At 47.1% G+C, this 20,000-nt stretch overlaps 1 protein-coding gene across 3 annotated transcripts in view; it reads left to right on the top strand.

Moving 5' to 3' along the window:
• The window catches only part of Tenm2 (teneurin transmembrane protein 2), a 935,438-nt gene that overhangs the window by 772,040 nt on the left and 143,398 nt on the right, over positions 1 to 20,000 (top strand). For all 3 annotated transcript variants that reach the window (XM_032911994.1, XM_032911993.1, XM_032911992.1), the window contains one exon: positions 7,059 to 7,160. In XM_032911994.1, the coding sequence (XP_032767885.1) occupies positions 7,059 to 7,160 (102 nt within the window). The remainder of the gene's footprint in view (positions 1 to 7,058; positions 7,161 to 20,000) is intronic.

Here is a 20,000-nt window from a genome sequence, read left to right as displayed (position 1 = left end):
CACCCGCTTGGCTCTGACTGCACGGGAATTTCATATAAACCTGCGAGAGTCACTACCAGGCCTGGGGATGCTCACGGATGTCTGAATCAGACAGCTGGGGCCAAGGACTGTCCGTCCAAACTGAGAATAACGAACGGTTGCTTCTCTATTGTTGTAAGAAAACACCACGACAAAGGCAGCTTATAGGAAGAAGGGTTGACTTGGGGCTTACGGTTCCAGAGGGATAAGAGTCCTCCACCATCCTAACAGGGAAGTGTGGCGGCAGATAAGCAGCATGGCAACCGGAACCGGAAACTGGGAGCTGAGGGCTCGCGTCTGCAGCAGCAAACAGGAAGCAGGGAGAGTGAACTCCAAATGGCACAAGTCTTTGGAAAGCTCAAAGCCCATCCCCAGTGATATATTTCCTCAGTAGAACCATCCCTCCTAAGCCTCCCCCTACAGCCACCAACGAGGGACCAAGTATTCCGATGCCCCATTGAGCACATTGCTGGGCTTATAAATGCTTCCCTTTCCTTCACATAAAACAGAGGCGATCCCAGCGTCAACTCCCGGGCTCCCATCAGGAAGAAAGAAGGCTTGTTTTATTTCTAAGTGTATAGCAGAGCCAAGAAACACTGGCCATTCATATCAGCTCTAACCTCTTAAGAATTGAGAATATGTCAAATTGTTTTTAAAGAAGGGTTTTTTTTTTCTTTTAACTTAAAAATACATCAGGGAGAAGACACTGATGTTTTTAAAAGTCCTATATTTATTCCCAAGAAAGCAAACCTCAAAATGCTCTAATTCAACACTTGTCACTTTGGATGCGTTTTAGGCCCGCTTTTCATTAGGTATAAAGACAAAAGCTAAGGTTTAATCCAGATTGCCTCTGCGGCATGCGGATAAACCCCCGAAAGGGTGATTACTTGTAAAGAATCGTGTTTTCTAGAAAGCCTAACATTGCAAGGAGCCACAGTCACCATTAATGAGTTTCTGAGTTTTTATCTCCCTCTGACGATATCCGATCCCCACTGAAGCTCCAGGAGCCAGCAGGTGACTGATGCCGTTCCACACTGGGGAGTAAACTGACCTGTGTGGAGCTACCTGAGGCCTCGGGGTCCCGAAACATGGGGATAGACTTACCGTCTGATCCTCGAGCATCTCGCCACAGCATCCTGTCACCCCAGCCGCTTCTGACTGTGGATTCAGGATTTACTGGAGAGGTCTGGAGTTAGTAAATTCATGAAAAGGGGACCTCCTCCCTTCATACACCATAGCTGAGTGAGTTGCCTGGGCCTCAACCTCCTAAGGACCACATTCCAAAGGCTAACATGAGGGTCACTGTGAATGAACCACATCTGACCTGCGGCCAATAGTCCTGAAGGACAGAGCCTGTGACTTGAGGAAAGTGCCTTGAAGTACTGCGTGACCATAGGTGTGAGGTTGATCCTTATTCCTCCGCTAAGGAAAAGTGGGCCCTCCCGAGGCTAGCCAAATGTTCCAGGGTAGGAATTGGCACGCTGTAGCCCAGGGGTCGAATCTGGCCCACTGCCTGTTTTTATAAATAAAGTTTTATTGGCACGAGGCCACATTCATCTGTTTGCATGTTGTGTGTGGCAGCTTTCCCACTGTTACAGCAGAGCTGAGCGTTGCAACAGGGACCATATGGCCCACAGAGCCTAAATAGTTACTATCTGTCCCTTCACAGGGAAAGTTTGCCAACCTATGCTCCAAAGCCATGTCATAACTTCATCTACTCAAAGTCACAGAGGAAGCTCCCGACAGATGGGAAATCTCTAGGGTGATGTTAGGTCCCAACAGGGGAGAGAAGTAGAACAGCAGAGACTAACTCCCCAGTGGAAGGAACAAGAAACAGCTCTAGGACTAGCGTGAGGAGAACGGTGTGAGAAATGACGCCCTTTTCGCCAGCATTTCGGTTCTGGAGCTACCTGACAGAGCGGGCAGTGCACAGCAGCTGGCTTGGTTGGGAGGCTTAAAGACATGATCACTCCCTTAGTAACACTAAGTGCTGGAAGAAACAGTGGCCATGAGGGCATGCCTGGCTAGGAGTTCAAAGAGCGTTTGTTGTTGGACGAGGAGGAATGTTCCAGAAGTTCTGTGTGCCTTCGATGTCTTTCAGCTCGCCCAACCCAAAGACTAGTCGTAGTGGGAGGGAAAGCCACAGTCTCTCTGTCCTTCGGAGGTGGAGGATTCCTAGGCTGAAAGGATGGGAAAGGACCCACCCAGGGTCACGTGACCAATGCTGTGCTATGCCGCAGACTTCACACAGCTGTAATATCTTGATCGTGGATTTCTCTGGGGAGTAGCCATACGTATCTCATTCCCCTAAGCCAGCAGCTTTTTCCGGGGACCTGGCTACTTCGTAATAGCATCTGCCCTCTTTCCTCACCCTGTGTGGACAGGTAGTGTGAAGATTACCCCCACCCCCCAGCCATTACCCTCCCTGCCTGTCAAAGCTGGAAATAGCATTTCTCCCCAGAGGATCCCCCTCATCAAAGCTGTATAGCTCAGACAGAGAGAGTCAACAGTGATCAGCCTAATAGCCGGGCAGACATCTTGATGGAGCAATGATAGCAATTGGTCTGAAATGTGGGGAAAGAACAGTGTTTGGTTGGGTCCGGAAGTCCTTTCCCACACACCTATCATCAAAACACCCTCCACAGAGAGCAGCCAGGAGGACAGAAACACACACCCCCACCCCCGAAATGGGAAATAGAAGGGAAGTGTTAGACAGGTGTCAGGCGACCTCGCTAAATATACCCATGACTCAGGACTCTGCCGTCTTCTCCTGAGATGCAGCCTGCCTTGCAGGAATGAGCATCCTTCTGGGAACCGCGGAGGGGTGTTCTAGAAGCTCAGTGTGAACCTCCACTGAGTACCCCAGTTCCAGGAGCTGGGAAGAGATAGAGTACCTGCCTAGCACGCGCAAGGCCCTGGTTTCAAATCTCACTGCTGCAAACAACAATTAAAACCCTCTCTGAATTCCCGGGCACAGCCTCACCTCTACTGTTTCTCCACAGAAAAGCTTAAACCATGTTGATCCGAAGGTAGCAAGTGTGTATAATTGGGGAAGGGGACTGAAAAGGGCAGTCCTTTTATAATTTAGCATCAGCGTGGGGGATTTCCCCCTCAAAAACAATAAGATATGTTTCATCTGTAAGACTTCAGGAAAAGTAATGGGAACACTGAGTAAGCCTTCTTTGCAGTTTTTGCTCATTCACGATTCTCTACCTTCTTAAGCATGGGGGTGTGCACACATCAGCACACTTCTGGGGCTTCTCATCACATGCCTACTATGGGCCAGACACTGAGAACCTCCAGGACTGACGGCGTCTGGCCTCATCCTGAAATCGGAAATGAGAATGCTTGAAAACAAATTAAAGATAGACCTCCACGAGGCAGCGAAAGAAGTAGCAGAGCCAAAGAGACCCGCAGCTCACACTGACGAAAACAAGCCACCTGGATACTGAATGACGTCTAAGCTAAGACATGAGGAGGAATGTCCCCAGCTGGGTCCCGAGACAAGTGGAGAGCATGCAGAGACCTCTGTCCCCTTATCCACAACCATGGTGACAAGGAGCTTCCTAGCCCCTTGCTGTTTTAGGCCTAAAGATATAAAGTTGGGAACTGGGAACGCTGGCCCTAGAGTGATCCACGTCTACCGAAGCACCCAGCCACATATGTATGACCAGAGGGAGCAGCCCCTACCTCACGGTGGGAGCAGCTTCCAAAACTGTAAGCTAAGTGCTGGCGTCCCTCTGTTTAGTGTTCACATACTTCTGGTAGCCCCAAAGTAGGATCTGACTTCTCTGGTGAACTGGGGGGGAGGGGGGGTTTCCCAGACAATCTGTCCCCGCCTCCTCCTAGATTTCTCCAAACTCATGTCACTCTGCTTTTGGATTCACTTTATGTCTTTCCCACCCCAGAGCCTTTGCATAAGCTGTTCCACCTACCCAGAATTCTCCTCCACCAGTTCAATCTTCTTCAGTACCATGTGAAAGAGGGAGGCCCACTTCACCCACCCCCTTTAAGGGCTTCCTCCTGTTAACTGCTGATTCCCTACTCTCTACAAAGAACTTACACTAATTTTTACTCACTTGTTTGATGGGGGGAAGGCAGAGTTTCTTATATTCTCTATGACAGTGGAGAGTATTATGAGGGCAGAGACTGTATTATTCACCAAGGGCACTTCAGCTCCTGGCACATAATAGGTGCTCAGTTAATGCACTGTGCCCTGTGTTGAGACTGACAAGTCTGAGATCTGACCCTAAGTACAAGCTCACACATTCGTCCGTCACTGTTGTCCTGGGTGTTACCAAAAGGCATTAGGCTGCAGGGTGGGTTTGTGAGATGTCTCCAGCCAATAAGTCACTTGCCCCACAAGTGCGGGGACCTGAGTTCAGTTCTTAACGTCCACCTAAAACTCCAAGTATGACAGCAAGCACATAGAGTCCAAGTGCTAAGGAAACAGAGTCGAGAGGATCCCTGCAGCTTGCTGGCTGGCCAGTCTAGGAATTCAGTGAGGAAAAAAAAATATAAGGTGAAAAGCAACAGAGAAAGACACCCAACATGGACCTGCACCTGCCACATGCACATATATGTTCATGTATGCACCATACACACCCACACACACACACACACACGTACACAAAACGCCAAGATCACAGACAATGGGTTTCTGTAGCCATCACATTGCAGATTTCAAGTTCCAGTGTCCACAGGGTATCAGGAGAGGACCTAGTGGTTATATATATATATATATATATATATATATATATATATATATATGTATATATATGGTGTTACCTTGCATGAAAGAAGCCCTACGCTTTACTGAGGCTGGATCTTAGCATGGGTAGTAGCCTCACTTATCCAGAGAAAGACCGTCCTCTCTAGTAAGCCTAGTAATCCTGTCCTTTACTCTCACGAAATATTTCCTTTGTCTGCCGAGGCCATGCATACCCCTGAATGGATGCTCTGGAGGACTACAGAATACCCCAACAGTATAGGCCTCTGTTCCCAAGACATATAGAAGCAGAGCAAACCCAGAGAGAACAGTCCGCCAACCCTACATGAAGTTCCCGACTTCGGTGTCTGCAGAAGCACACGATGTCCTTTAAATAAGTGATGAGCTCATAACATACATAGGTACCTTCGCCTGCTTCCCAGCCCTTCAAAGAGCTCACCCAAAGGAACTGTAGCTGGACTGTGAACAGCCAGACACCGAGAAAACCAGCTCGATCGTCTTTTACGGAGCTTTGGAAAAGAAAAAGAAACAAATCCACTTATTGAGTTCCCTCAGAGCACCAGAAACCAAGACCAGCTGGGTTCCAGAGGAACAGGGCTAGGGAGTGGCATAGAAGGAGTGGCATAGAAGGAGGGCTGCAATGCGTGGTGTGAGTGCCCAGTACAGGGAAGGGATGTGTGAGGAACTCAGCTGCAGAACACACTTCCTGTCGTCACTCATGTGACTCCTAAATGGGACCCCATCACCAACTCACTGCCCTCCGTTCCTGGGGTTGGATGGTGTTGTACGTCGACCCTACTGGCTTGTATATTTTCCTTTTATCATCTTAGACATTTGGAAACTGTAGATGGGTTTTGCTTTAATTTGAAACAAAAATGAGTACTTTGAAAGAACACACCCATTTCTATGTCCATCTGAATCAACGTTCCCAAAATGATCCCTGGAGAGATGTAATGAGAGTTCGAGGAGAAGGCAGACTGTGAGGGAGAGGCTTTTGTACAGGGCACAGCGGGCACAGACTAAGTGATGTTCATGGAAAATAAGGACCACAAAGATTAAATTTAAAAGACCGTTGTGGGGGAGGGGAGCTGTAGAGAAGGCTCAGAGGTCAAGAACACTGGCTATTCTTCTAAAGGACCTAGACTCAATGTCCAGCACCCACATGGCCACTGGCAAGCATCTACTAACCCAGTCTCCCAGGCAAGTTGGTCCTGGGACTGACTCCTTCCGGCTTCCAATGACACTGCACACCTAGGGTACACAGACATGCATGCAGACAAAAGATCCATACACAGAAAAGGTTGGGAAGAAAAAGACTGTGTAAAAGACAAAATCTGCTTCTTGCCGACCCCTGAAACATGCATAGGTGAATGTCAGACTTAAGTATAGCCAGACATCACTCATGATAGGGATATGCTCAAGAAGTGTTTCATTTCACCCTGCCATAGACACCCTATAGCTCTTATACAAGAAAAGGCTGAGAGAGCACTGAGCCATGCGCCCACACTCCCGTATATGTTGTCCAGCACCGAGCAAACATCTCATGCAGCATATAACTGTTTGGACTTTTCCTATATTTTAATTCCTAAGAGCAGAGAACATTTTTGCATTACAAGTCTAAGATAGGAACACCTGCCTGACCCTCTAGACCTTAGGCTAGACTCTTAGACCCCATATTTCCAGCCACAGCTTGAATCAGTGGAGTGCCACCAGGGTGAAGGCATGGTAGATGGAGAGGACGTAGTGCTAAAAAAAAAAAACCTAATATTCAGATGTGGAAACTTCCAAAGTATTTAAATCCAAATAGACAGTTTCTTCTAAAAGAAACAAACAAACAGAGAGCAGAAGAGGAGAGGTGGCTCAGCAGTTAAGAGCACTCATTGCTCTTTCAGTAGACCTGTCTTTGGTTCCCATCACCCACATGGCAACTCACCACTGCCTGTAACTCCAGTTCCGGAGAATCCAACACCCTCTCCTGGCTTTCATGGGTACTACATGCATACAGTGCACTGACGGACATATAAGCAGGCAAACCACTCATGCACATAAAATATAAATAAATCTTAATAAAATAAAAAGAATTAAAACTCTGTCTTCCTCTCCCTGCGGCCCAGTGTGGGTAGCACAGGCAGAGTGCCGGTTCCTCCCACTCGGTATTCATATTACCCTTGACCCCACCTTCCGTGTTCTCTTACTTCGCCCACTCCTGGCCCTCGCCACCCCCTCTTGGGTCTTTACAAATGGCAGCTGACTGATTACTCAATGACTGCCCGAGAGCAGAGAAGGTCATTGCTTGATCTCTCTCTTTCAGATTCAGTGCAGGACTGTCCACGAAACTGTCACGGGAACGGCGAATGTGTGTCTGGACTGTGTCACTGTTTCCCAGGATTCCTAGGTGCAGACTGCGCTAAAGGTAGGTGTCACCACTTCCCTGCAGAGGGGTAAGAGAAGGAGAGCCCCGGTGGCTCTCCCAAGAAGTCTTCCGCACTGGGGCGCTGTAAACACACGCATGCGCAAAGGCTCCCCGTTTGGCAAGGAGCCGGTTTTGATATATAACCGTGGTCAGTGTGCCTATAGGAGGAAGGCAGTCAGCCTTGGCACTGAGGTGTGCTGAGAAGAAAGATTTGCTAAAAATGAGATGGTCGGGTTTCCTGTAAAAGCAGAAGTGAATTACCATCACTCCTCTCTTATAATCATTAGCTTCTATGTAATGGAAGATTAAGCATCTCAGGGTTAGTAAATTTCATTCATTCTGGCCAGCTACACTCTTAATCTAGGAAGTGCTATTTATCTTCGTGGAATTGGTTTTAAATTGTATTATTAATTTATCTAGGCTGCTTTGCAAAGAATGGCTGGGGCCTTGGGATTCTTGGGGGGAAGGTAATTGAAGAAAAGAAAACGACTCTCTCAAGAACAGGGAATTTAGGGGCTGCACACCTGGCTTGTAAGAGACCTTCAGTGTGACCTTCATGTGGCTCTCAGCGTCAAATATAGTTGGGGACACAGATATACACACAGATGTCCCGAAGTACCCAAGTACGTTCACAACGTGGTGCATTGACCGACTCTATTCCCTTTGTCTAAAACAGGAGGTACCGCCTACAACCCAGGGCGCCACCCACCAACAGGAAGTGTGGGAAACGGTATCACGGGACCTTAAGAGATATTCTCCCAGCTTTGGGCTTCCCCCTCTCAACTCTCTGCTTACACATCTCTGTCCCTTTGTGACTCGTGCAAGTCAGACCGCACCTCTGAACCCTGGTTTCCTTATCTAGAAAAGAGAGCATGGGGGCGTCCAACGCTCTGTTTGAGCCTCGTAAGATGCATACAAGCTAGAGCTCTAGCAAGCGCACAGGATTAACGCGGTAGTAACTAGTACACTGTAAGGCTCCAACTGGATTGGTTTCCGTTGCCTTACTTATATTTTAGTTTACTCATATATTTAAATCATCTTTTATCACCTTTATTTGTATTTCCCTGAAAGTTACCTGCCTTGACACTAATACTCAGTAAAGCTAAATAGTACCATCCCTTTGTCCATGCCTCAAAACTCTTGTTCCATTAATAATATTAATAATTAATAATAATAAATATCTCGATAGTCTGTATAGCTTAAAGATTTGAGATTTGCATCCCGATGAGTACTCAGTGCTAAGTGAACGAAGCTTTTATCCCCTTGAAGCCCTGGCATTGGTGGCCATCCGTGTGACACTCATTTCTAAGACACCTCCTCTGTCCCACAACACACAGGTTCGGTTTGGAAAGATAAGAAGCCCGAGGCCTGTGGACAGTCTCCTTAGCTGGGTTTCAGCCCAGCACATCCATGTTCCAAGACACAGGGACAACCCAAAGAAAATGACAGACTGTCTGTTCATTCCAGTGCTGGCTCTAAGGGGCCCGGTGGGGGATGGAGGTTGACCCTGCCTTGCCGTGTCGAGTGCTTTTCCCAGTGAAGGCCTGAAGAAAGGCAGACCTCAATATCATCTGAATGGCTTTTCTTGTGTAATCTAATTTTCCTGGGAGTGGAGGCATTAATGAGAGGAAGGACTGAGTCGCCCTTTTATACTCGGCTGCAAATGGGCTGAGCGCACAGCCGCGCGCGCGGGCTGTGAGCTGTAAATGTGTATTAACACTGACACACATCGATGTATTATTAATCCTAAAAACCATGTGTGCTCCGACTGCACATCCAGTTACTGGCCTTTCAGACCCAAGTACCCAGCCATTTAAGGACTCTCCACTCTGAATCCATTTGCAGACGCGTGTCCGTTCTGTATTATGGATCCGTAATGGAGTGTGCATTTAGCTGTTTAAAAGGACTTCCCCCCCGCCCAACCCCCGTGTGTGTTTTGCATTCGCCACCTGTGCTGTGGCCGGGCACACCCCCTCCCCCAAGTGTGCATTAGCAATAGTGTATAATTGATCCTCGTGAAGCAATTATTGAGTGGCTGCTAAGAGGAGTTATTCCTTCCTACCCGGTGTTCTGCTCCTGAAATCGGCTTTTGAACTTGTATGCATATTTTAATTTAACTGTTTATGTAGATGATGGGCAAAATTGAGGCGCTTAAAGAATGAAATTGCCTTGCAATTCACTGGATCCCTCACTTACTGTAGGCAAAGTTGCTTTAAGAGCATGGGAAGCAAGTACTTGCCTCTCCCCTAAATGTGCAGCTCCCACGGTGGTTTTGACGTGGCCCCTGATCAAGTTACTTTGTAACGAACCATGTTTTCTCCCTTCTGATTCTAACCCCTTGTCTCCCAAACTTTGATCTTCAATGTACCTATCTATTGCTTTTGGCCGTCGGTATTTGTTCATTATGTATATGTAGGTAATTTTTTTATTTGAAGAGGATGCCAGAAGCAAAAATTGAGGAAAGACTAGAATTGGTTGCTGCAAATGTGAAATGTGAATGCCCCTTTAAAAGTAGCCCGAGGCTTGCAGGGTAGTAGCAGTGAATGCCTTTAATTCCAGCACTTGGGAGGCAGAGACAGTCGGATCACTGAGTACTTTGGTATACAGACCAAAGGCCAGCCAGGGGTGCACGGAGAAACCCTGTCTTGAAAACAAATGTTTGTGTGTTATACATATAATATTGCGTATATTTTAGATAAAGATAACTAAAGATTCATCTTTCCGACTACAGTGAATATCTAAACCATCTTCTAACTTTATGACTTATTAAGAATCCAGCAGTGAGGGCTGGGGCTTGTATCATAGAGCACTCATGGGGTCCTGTGTTCAAACCCCCAGTTCTGCCAAACACACCAAAACAAAAACAAAAAAAAAAACAAGAATCCACAGTGGACCTGAACGTCCATGGAAAGCCTAGATTCTTAGGGAAATCCTAGTTTAAGGATCTTGTCCCATAGGCTCTGGCTCCTGAGACTTACAGATCACCCCAAGTGTGCCAGTGTGAGGATAGATTCACTAACAGGCTTCAGCTGCCTGGACGGCTTCCAGCAGGGGAGGGCTAATCCCAGCACCTGGCGCTCATCTGACGCTGAAGCCCGAGCTCCCACTAAGTGTGTAAGGAATGCCGTGCAAATCTGCGAATTATTGAATGCATGCTCTCTCGTCTGTCCATGTATCAACAATGTGACCCGAGGGATACGTTAACTAATGCCATGCCAAATTCGTTAACGTTTTTACATTAAAGTCACCTTAGGAGCTCACGAAGATGGGTCAGTGGGTAGAGGTGTTTGACAATGAAACTGACAACCTGAGTTCAATCCAGGAGACCGACATGGTAGACTAAAGGACTGAGTCTTAAAACTCATCTCCAGAACTCCCTACAGATACACACACACACACACACACACACACATACACACACACACACACACACACACACACTCACATGCACATGCACAGGCGCACACACATACCAGCAAATATAATTTAAAAATGTTTAATGTAACTTTGGATATGAAAACAAGTAACCAAAACAGGAGAATTTCTATAGAGTCTCCAAGTCTCTTATAAGGCCAACATTTTAAATTTAAATTTAAAAGCCAGAAACATAACGCTCATCCAATAATTTTTAACTAATTTATGGACCCCTACCTCCCTTTTGCATTTTAGATCTGGCTTTGTTTCATTTGCATGACTCCTGAATCCAGTGGTTCTCAACCTGTGGGTCTCAGTCCCTTCAGGGGAGTGGGGGGGTCACAAATATAGCATCTCATAGCAGATGTCTATATTATCATTCATAACAGTGGCAAAATACATTTAGGAAGTAGCAACGAAATAAGTTTATGGTTGGGGGTCACCACAACACAAGGAGCTGTATTAAAGAGTCATAGCGGGGCTGGAGAGATGGCTCAGCGGTCAAGAGCACTGGCTGCTCTTCCAGAGGTCCTGAGTTCAGTTCCCAGCCCATCTATAATGGGATCTGATGCCCTGGTCTAGCAAGCTGGTGTACATGCAATAGAGCACTCATACATTAAATAAATAAGTAAACAAATAAATCTTTTTAAAAATCTAGGTGAAGGTATAGTTTTTAAAAAAGAAAATGAGTCATAGCATTAGAAGGCAGAGAACCATTGCCTTGGTCCCTCCATGATATCCCATAATAGTTCTTTACTCTTCTTGTATTTCATGGCCTTGACCCTTCAGGACAGCATTGCTTGGCCAGTTTGTGTACATCTCTCAGTTTGGCCTTGCCTGGTACATTTTGTGATTAGGTGGAAGTTATGCATTTTAGATACTATGTATGTCATATGTGTGTGTGTGACAGAGCTCTGTGTGTTGTATCAAAGAGGAATGAAGCTCCTATTCAAATATGAAGAACTATTAAATGTTGTTTGTATGAATGTGCACACGCCTGCCTTTCTCTCTCTACTTTTCTCATAGGCAAAAATAGGTTAAAGGCCCAACCCATTGATATTGAACAAGTCCCATTCACAAACAACTTTTGAGCCCAAGAAGCTCTAGTGTTAGCCTGGGGCTGATAGAGAAAGGTCACAGAACTAGCAAGGGCAGTTAGTCCTCAGCCTCCTGCTGCCCACAGCAGCATGGCCCATCTCCCGACTGTGGCCCACCACCACTTTCCTTCTTTCTAGATTAAACACTGCAGATGCCCTGAGCACAAGGTCCCCCCTCATCAGGAATTCGCACCACCTTTGTTCTTGCACTGACAGCTGTACCCCGGATGCCTTGGGTTCTGCCAGTCTGCTAGCGTAGGCAGCCAGCAAACTTGGGCCCTCCTGCCAGGGGGAGAATTTGCCACGTTAGCAGGCACAATTCCCATCACATCCAAGCAACCTGGTATGTGTCCAAGTGACAGAAATACACATTTACTCTCTTGACCTCACACTGTGCGCTCCGTACCCTCAGATATGCGGCGCAGGCAGCCCTCTCTCGTCGTCTGATAAACCTGCCAGTCTGCATCAGACATCTGAAGCCGTCCTTTCCCCCCCGAGTGTGGGGACCATCAGGACGCATGCGCAGAGCACTCATTCTGCACCCACTGCTTACCTGGGACTCCCAGGGGCACTGAGGTTAAAATAGACCCGACCCTCACCAGGAAGGAACACTGGCTGCTTTTACCGTGACACTCCAAGTCAGCTGAGGGAACTTAACCATGCAAATGCCTATTACATACCTTCTAGGAAAAGACTGCTGCATGAAAAGTCAGAAACACGAGGTATGCAAAGCAGCCCTAGGTTCTGCTTCCAGAAGCACATAGAAAACAAGTGGCTCGTTGTGCTATGTTGTGATGGGAACGTCGAGTGTCCAGATGTTACTAAGGAGGAGGTCAGGAAGTCTAGGAAGCATAGATATGCTGTAAGTGGGGAAGTCTTTCAGGACCCTGCAGCACAGCCTTGGAAATCACACTAGACGGGAAGGTAAATATAAAAGATCGATCGTACCAGCAGGGCCTAGAGAGGGAGACTCGCAGGCCACACCACACAGAGGCCACGTGGAAAGTAGCCCCGGATGTGAGATCAAACAGGTGGGAAGGTTGAACCCTGGTTCAGATGCATTTGCTGGGAATCAGGGTAGAGTGCCTTAGCAGAAGGTGTGAGGGAATTTCACAGATGCCTGACTATCACCAGGTTCCACCATCAAAGGAAAGATGGACCAAGAGCTTGATCACACTGGAAGATCTGGTAGCTCGGGCCAGGTGCTCACAGCTAGTTTGCAGGGATGTTGTACCTTCAAGAAGAGTCCCCAAAGTTGATTTGTTCCTTCTTTTTTTGTGAGAGTCTCGTCTAGCCCAGGCTGATCCTGAACTCTCTATATAGCCAAGGCTAACCTTGAATTCCAAATCCTCTGCTGAGATGATAGACGTACACCACCATACCCCGTTTAAATTTTTATATTTTGAATATACAGTTTAATGAGGACTTATGAAAGTAGCCAGTTAGTAAAAGGAGCAAAAGAAAATCTCAAAGAAACTCCAATGAGGAAACTACCATGAAGGGTAATGCTCGCTGTGACACAGACTAAGAAATCTGCTCAGATTCGGGGTTTCGGGGAAACGTCGTTTATTTCCCAGTGGTTCGTACCTTTGTTCCCTCAGTTGATCCTCTGGACCAGCTGTAATCTCACTTCTCATCCAAGTTACAGTTCACCCTCCAGGGTCCCGGCCATTACTCTTCCTGTCCCGTGGCTCCCCTGTCGCTTTAAAGCTGTTGGTTGTGGGCTAGAGGCTCTGAGTTATTATTCCTCCTCCTCATACTTACTTTTATCTCAAGGCCGTTTGTTGACTTCCCTTCTCCTAGACTTGTACGCCGAGTCTCCTTGCTTTTCTGAAGTCAGCCGAGGCTGCTGGGCTCTCGGCTTACACTCCAGCTCCTCTAATGGCTTGTTTGGGCTGATCTGGAGGCTCCAAGCCACAGCAGAATCATAACAACCCCGAGCCATGGCTGTTAGGTAACATGACTTTAATAGCTATTAGAAACGACAGCTCCTGCTGCCAAACAGCTGTCAATGGAGCCCCAGAAATGCCACAAGCATGGGAACATAAAGTTTCTTTCTCTCTGGGGGTGAGGCTCAGCTCCTATCCAGCTCCGAGAACCTTGAAAAGAGGGAGCAAGGATCCTGCCGTTTCCCTCCTAACAGGCGAATGGACCCCCTCAACCTGGTCCCTCTTGGCCACATTCTAGCCCATAAATCACCAAGATCATCATCATCACCACCACCACCACCACCACCACCACTACCACCACCGACATTTATTGACTCCTTACTATGTACAGACCACTGCTCTGAGAAACCACATAATTGTTACATTGAAGCACCAGTAGCCCTGTTGAATACATGAGGTCGCCCTAGAGATGAAGAAAATGAGGGGACCCATGAGGGTAAATAACTTGCTCTCATTACCCAGCCAGGAAGTGTTACTCATGAGATTTGAACCAACAGCTGGGCATAAACTCTTCCTAGTAGACGGGCCATGAGCTGGGCCACAAAAGAGATGAGGAATAACAAAGAGATGGTTTCTTCAGAGTGCGTGTGATTAGCATGCATGAGAGGACTGATTTTTAAATCTGATGGGAGGTGCTCAGGGGCCACATTCTAATATCAAAGAACAGGTATCTAAGAATCTTCAAGGTCTATCCTGACCTATGTTACTTTTGCTCCATACAGACCACAAAGGCCAATATAGACTAATGGCCATAGATTCTACTACTTACCCCATCAAAGTATAGGGACTGCCCATTCCTCTTTGCTTTTAGCTATCTGGGCTGGAAGAGGCCCGTCATCCCCAGTCTTTACTACTCAGCTGATGGTCTTTTATGGAAGTCAAGGTCACAGACCACCACCCTCCAGAAACCCCCTCACGAACAACCCTGCTGTCACTCAGAGGTAGAAAACATGAAGGGGTGTGGTTGAGGCTCTGTTGTGCCCTGCTGTTCTGTCTGGAAAGATGGCTAGCTTGCTTCCTCTTGCTGACCCAAAGCAGGAACAGTTGTCTTTGTCGTTGTCCTGGGTTTGGCACCTACGACACAATATGTATTTGCTGAGATGCCTGATGACTTCAAGTTAAGGGACAGGGCTAACAAAGTTAAAACACTGCTGGACATGTGACCAATGTGAGTGCCGGAGAACAGGGTGCTAATTCATCAGAGTAATCTATGCCTGTGACAGCCAGTCAACACTGGCACAAGGGTGAGTTGGAGGAACCCACACAGCCTAGGGGTAGATGATACAAAAGAAAGCAGTGTTTACAGAAAAAGGTGCCAGTGTAAGGCTCAAAGTGAGTCTCCCCGCCCCCCACAAGTAAGACATGAGAACAGAGTTCGATGTAAATGCAAAAGGTTTATTTTTCCAGCGCATCAGGGTCAACCCTCAGTCAGCCCCTCATGGTGAGTGACTAGAAGGTGACCCCAAATGGCTATACACAAGCCGTTTTTATACTTTTTAGGGGTACAGATCACATCAGCAAGGTTACAGTTTAAACTTATTGCCTAAGCATATTGACCTTTGAATCTATTGACTAGCAAGCATATGACATGCATTCAAACTCTATCTGGGACCAGAGAGTCGGGTGACTATCAGTTAGTACATTCTGCGGTTTTTCAAGAATATTCCTGCTCCTCCCAAGAACTGTGGGTGGAGAATGGAACTTGGCCTAGCCTTGACCTGAGGCAGTGAGCTTGCAAAAGCCCCTAGGGTCCTTCACCAGTTGCTTCACAGCCTGAATGTGTTCTCAGGAGGATGGAGTGGTGAAAAAGACGGAAGCTCTGGCACTGAAATGAGCTTGATGTCACTCTGCACATCCTTAGTTACCTGTGCCCATTTTGGACAATCGTTAAGCTTCTCTGGGCTTCAGTCTTGTCTCTTACGTAATGGGCATGGGTGCCTTGCTGGGATATATGAACATGAACACAGGTGAAGTGTGCAGAAGCATGCCAGCATGCTGACACACTCCAGAAATGCTGAGGTAACCTTCAGAGCAAGCCTCTGATGCCAAGGAGAATAAGGCCATGTGGCAGGGGCAGATTTGAGGATGTGACCCTAATGGCCACAGAGGAGTACACTGCTAAGTAGACACCCCCATTCCAGGCAGCCATAGCTCTCTAAGCTCTGACAATAAGCACCACCAGCAGCCCAGACAAGCTGTCCCTGTGACTCATTCTTCCCCCACTATCTGCTTTCCTGTCTCCTCTGCTCCCCAGGAATAAAGAACAAGCCTTCAGGTCCTTCCAGACAGTGATGGAAGGGGGTCTTTCTCCCACTACCACAGAAATACTCCTTCAGAACATCCTTGGCAAAGAATCACTTTGCCTTTTGCACAGTGGCCGCGCTCCCTCACCAAATGTGCTCAGGTCCCGTCTACCCTACCTGGGTTGCTTCTGTCTCCCTCTGCCACCGCTGAATGCACATGAGCCCAGATCATGGCTGCAGCCCCCTAGAACGTTGTTCCACAGCCTGTTGCAGTTTAACAACCCAAGGGGAAGGGTTCTTCCTCTCCCCGATCCCTCCCCTGGTCTGAAGAAGTAACTGTGCGAGGATTTCTTGGCAGCTAGACTCAGGAGGAGGGGCTGGAAGCAGGTGTACCCAGAACACGTTCTGCAGCGAGTGACTGAGCAAAGTCACGTCTAACAGACTAGTACAAGGATAACTACAGTCACATATCAAAGATGAACCACGTCCCTGGCACCATGCCGAGCACTTCACATGAATGATGTGGTCTCATCTCTTCACAATAAACGTTATCTTTATTTAATAGCTAAGGGAACCGGATCTTAGGAAAAGAGAGGTATTTGGGATGTTTGTCTTTTTTTTTTTCCTTTTGAAATACAGGGTCTTGGGGTCTCACTCTATAGCCCAAGATGGCCTAGAACTTACTATGTCGTCAGGTTTCAAACTCGTGGCAGTCCTCCTGCCTCAGCCTCCCAAGTGCTGGGATGGGATCTCAGGCATTCACCACTGCACCCCGTCCAGCTGGTATTTTATAAATACCCTCTGCTGCTTGATTTCTGGTCCCCGCATTTGGTACGTGGTTGAATCATCTCACCACACCATCTTTTGGATTCTAGTCGCGCGTTCTAATTCAGTAAACCCAAGATCTCGGGAGAGTGCTTTGTTCCCAGAGTGCTTTGTTCCCAGAGTCTTCAGCCCAGAGGCCAGGCCTTCTGGCTTGTGACTTCTAAGTCTGAGTACGAGTCCCGATCGCACTGCTCTGGAACTCTGCAGAGGCTGCCTAATGAGACCTGGAGTCCTCAGGTTACTCTGCTTTTGAAACAAACTATGAACGGCCTCCTTTTTCTTTCTCTTTCTAAACCACACTTGGCTGATCGAGGAAGAGTCCTGGAAGCGGGCGCTTAATCCTGGGGAAGGGAACGAGGCCCCTGGATCAGGGGAAACCCCATTGTTCCAGGAAACACTTAAACAGGAAACGACCCAATCTCTAGAAAGGACGCAGGCTGGAATCGGGGACAGGCATTCTACGCTGTAACTCGTTGGAACGATTTTCCCCTAATGAAAGTAATAGTAATAAAATAATATCTATTGGTTTCTTGCCATGAGCCAGGTCCCACCGCATTATTTCATTTCTTTCAATTTCCACAAGAACTCCCTTTAAAGGTTAAAAAAAAATACTGTAAATGTCTGCTCACACAACTAGGAGGGGGAAAGACCAACAGGAAACTCCGTCTAGCTTACCAGCCTCTCTAGGAGGAGTCCCTCCTACCAGCTATAGAGACAGAGGTGAATTCAGCCTTCCAACGTGCCTGAGGGACGCTCCCATGCTTGCGGACAGCCGGGCACGGTGAAGTTGCAAATCTACCTCAATGCTGCAACCCTAACAAAAGCTAAGCAACTTCTCTGTGGACTTGCCCAGCAGAGGCGCTTGAGAGATACACCAAAGAACTTAAATATTCATATGTAACCAGTGCTGTTGCCACAGACACACGCACCCCTCAGACTCTTTTTTTTTTTTTTTAAAGCAGCTTAAGTACTTATCGATTGAGAACTTTTAACTCTCAAAATGGAGGCGGCTCCATATCTCTACAGGTATTTTAAATGAATTGAATTAATCATAGGCTTAAAAGTCTCTTGCGATCTTCGTTAACTTCCCTGGGTTTAATTAAAACATCTGTGCACTTTTAATTTATCGATTCATCCGACTCATATGTCATGTTTTTAACACACCCCAGCATGCCCTGCATCATTTTTAACCCGATTTCCACTTAACTAAAGCAATTAAATTCACCCCGGATTAATTAAAGCATCCATACTTTCATGCTTAAGTCAGCGTGTGCTGCTTTCCCCACATGGCTCCTGAATGTCAGAGATTTGACACACCTGATGAGGTTTTTGTCCTTCTGGTAATTCTTCCCCGAGTCGCATTCTTGCTTAAATGTGCCATTTGACAGGACGGGGAATGAGGAAGTTGGTTCTTCAGAAGCTGCCCCACCCCCATCCCCAGAGCCAGGGGCTCTGCCCCTGTCTGCCAGAAGGCACCCTCTGTCTACCTCTCACAGAGAGTCAAGCTGCACGCGCACACGTGCACACGGACACACACACACACACACACACACACATACACACATACATACACACACACAGACACACACATATACACAGACACACAGACACACAAATATACACACACGCAGACACACACATATACACAGACACACACATACACAGACACACACACACCACACACACAGACACATACATATACACAAACAGACACACACACACACACACACTCTGAATGCCTGAAGGATCCGGGCTTTTTTTTTTTTTAACCTCTTTAATTCCACTTTCCAACTTCCTCATTCGCTCTCCCTTTGATCACTCTGCCCGTTTTTAATAGGCGAGGGAAACTGAAGTGCTTAGGTCAATAGGCTACCACCCATGGGCAGGGCCCGTGTCCCATGACACAGCATTTGTCTGTCAGCTGGGCCTCCCGGTCTTCAGCAACTGTACTCCACAGAGCCCAGAACCCCTAAGCCCTGGCACACTTCCAGGCTGTGAACGGCTCTTCCCGTCTGAGAAGCCCAGAGTTACATCTCTGTGGTCTTTAAGTTTCTACGTAATGGTTGCAGAATCTGAAGAGCCTTCACGCCAGCAAGCTGTATTATTTCCTGATGCAGAGTTTGCCTACTTTTCCATTCGCCTCTCCCTCTGCGGTGACTTATAGAGTTCCCTGTACATGTTAAATAGTAAATGTTGTCCTGTAGAACGCATTGAGATCTGTTCTCCCAATATCGCTTATGACCTGAGTTTGGTTTTAGGCTGGTATCCATTATCGAATAGAAGATTGAAGTTTTATGCAATCAACTGTAATCACCTTTGCTTCGTGGTCTTCTAGAAGGCATATCTTTCATAGCTCCTGAAGAAAGTAAGATTACTCACCAAGGCTTTCTAATATTTCAACTCTTTACATTGTATATAGAGTTGATTCTTTGGTTCAGGGTACAATAAGGGCCAATGGCCTTACAGAAGCCTGCCTTTCTTAACAGCATTTTGTTGTTGTTGTTTGTTTGTTTGTTATTTGGTTTTTTATGTTTTTGTTTTGTTTTGTTTTTGCTCCTTGAAAGAAAGTGGAGTGCCAGTTTTGGGGCTGGGGCCCTTAGCGCTTTGCTTGGCCTCAGTGACTCAAATGCTTATTGTCAACTACTCTTGTAGGATGGGGCATCCCCTTCCTCCTCTCTTTACTTCCTGCCACCAAGCCTGTCTGTTTACAATATTAGGTTACCTGTCCGTAGTTGCTGATCTGTTTGGAGTGAAGGCAAGCAGTGCACACTACAACCTCGACGATTTACCTGCGGAGCTGGGGCCTTGTATATTCTCAAGCCTCTTTTTCTAAAGGACCAGTTTCGAATGGGTTTACAGCACCAGGCGTGGTGGCTCCCACCTGTAATCCCGGGTTACAGGAAGCAGCATCAGAAGGCTGCAAGTTTGGGGCAAGCCTGAGCTACACAGTGAGTGCTGGGCTAACCTGGACGATAGATGTGAGACCCTCTCTACAAAATAAATTAATAAAAAACAAATTCTTTTAACCAGCTTTCAAATCACTTCTGAAAGCCCATGGTCCGAGATCGCCTCATCACGACTAATCCAGCTCACAGGTTTGTCAACAGTAACCATCTTGCCTCTCCCGCTCTGTTAAGCCTCCCCTACAACCCTTCCATCCCCACTGAGCATTCTCTCCACCGAAAGTGGCAGGTAGACAGGATTTGTTTTTCTTAAAACGCCAATGAGTGGCTGGTCCTTTAACTGCCTACCAAGTAAATAGCACTGATAATTCGTCTCCCTTGCAGAGAAGCGGGAAAGGGGAAACTCCGA

Source organism: Rattus rattus, chromosome 9 (genome assembly GCF_011064425.1).
Source record: "Rattus rattus isolate New Zealand chromosome 9, Rrattus_CSIRO_v1, whole genome shotgun sequence".
Classification (NCBI taxonomy): Eukaryota; Metazoa; Chordata; class Mammalia; order Rodentia; family Muridae; genus Rattus; species Rattus rattus.
Note: the sequence above shows the minus strand (reverse complement) of the source record. Positions and strands in the feature narration are given on the sequence as shown.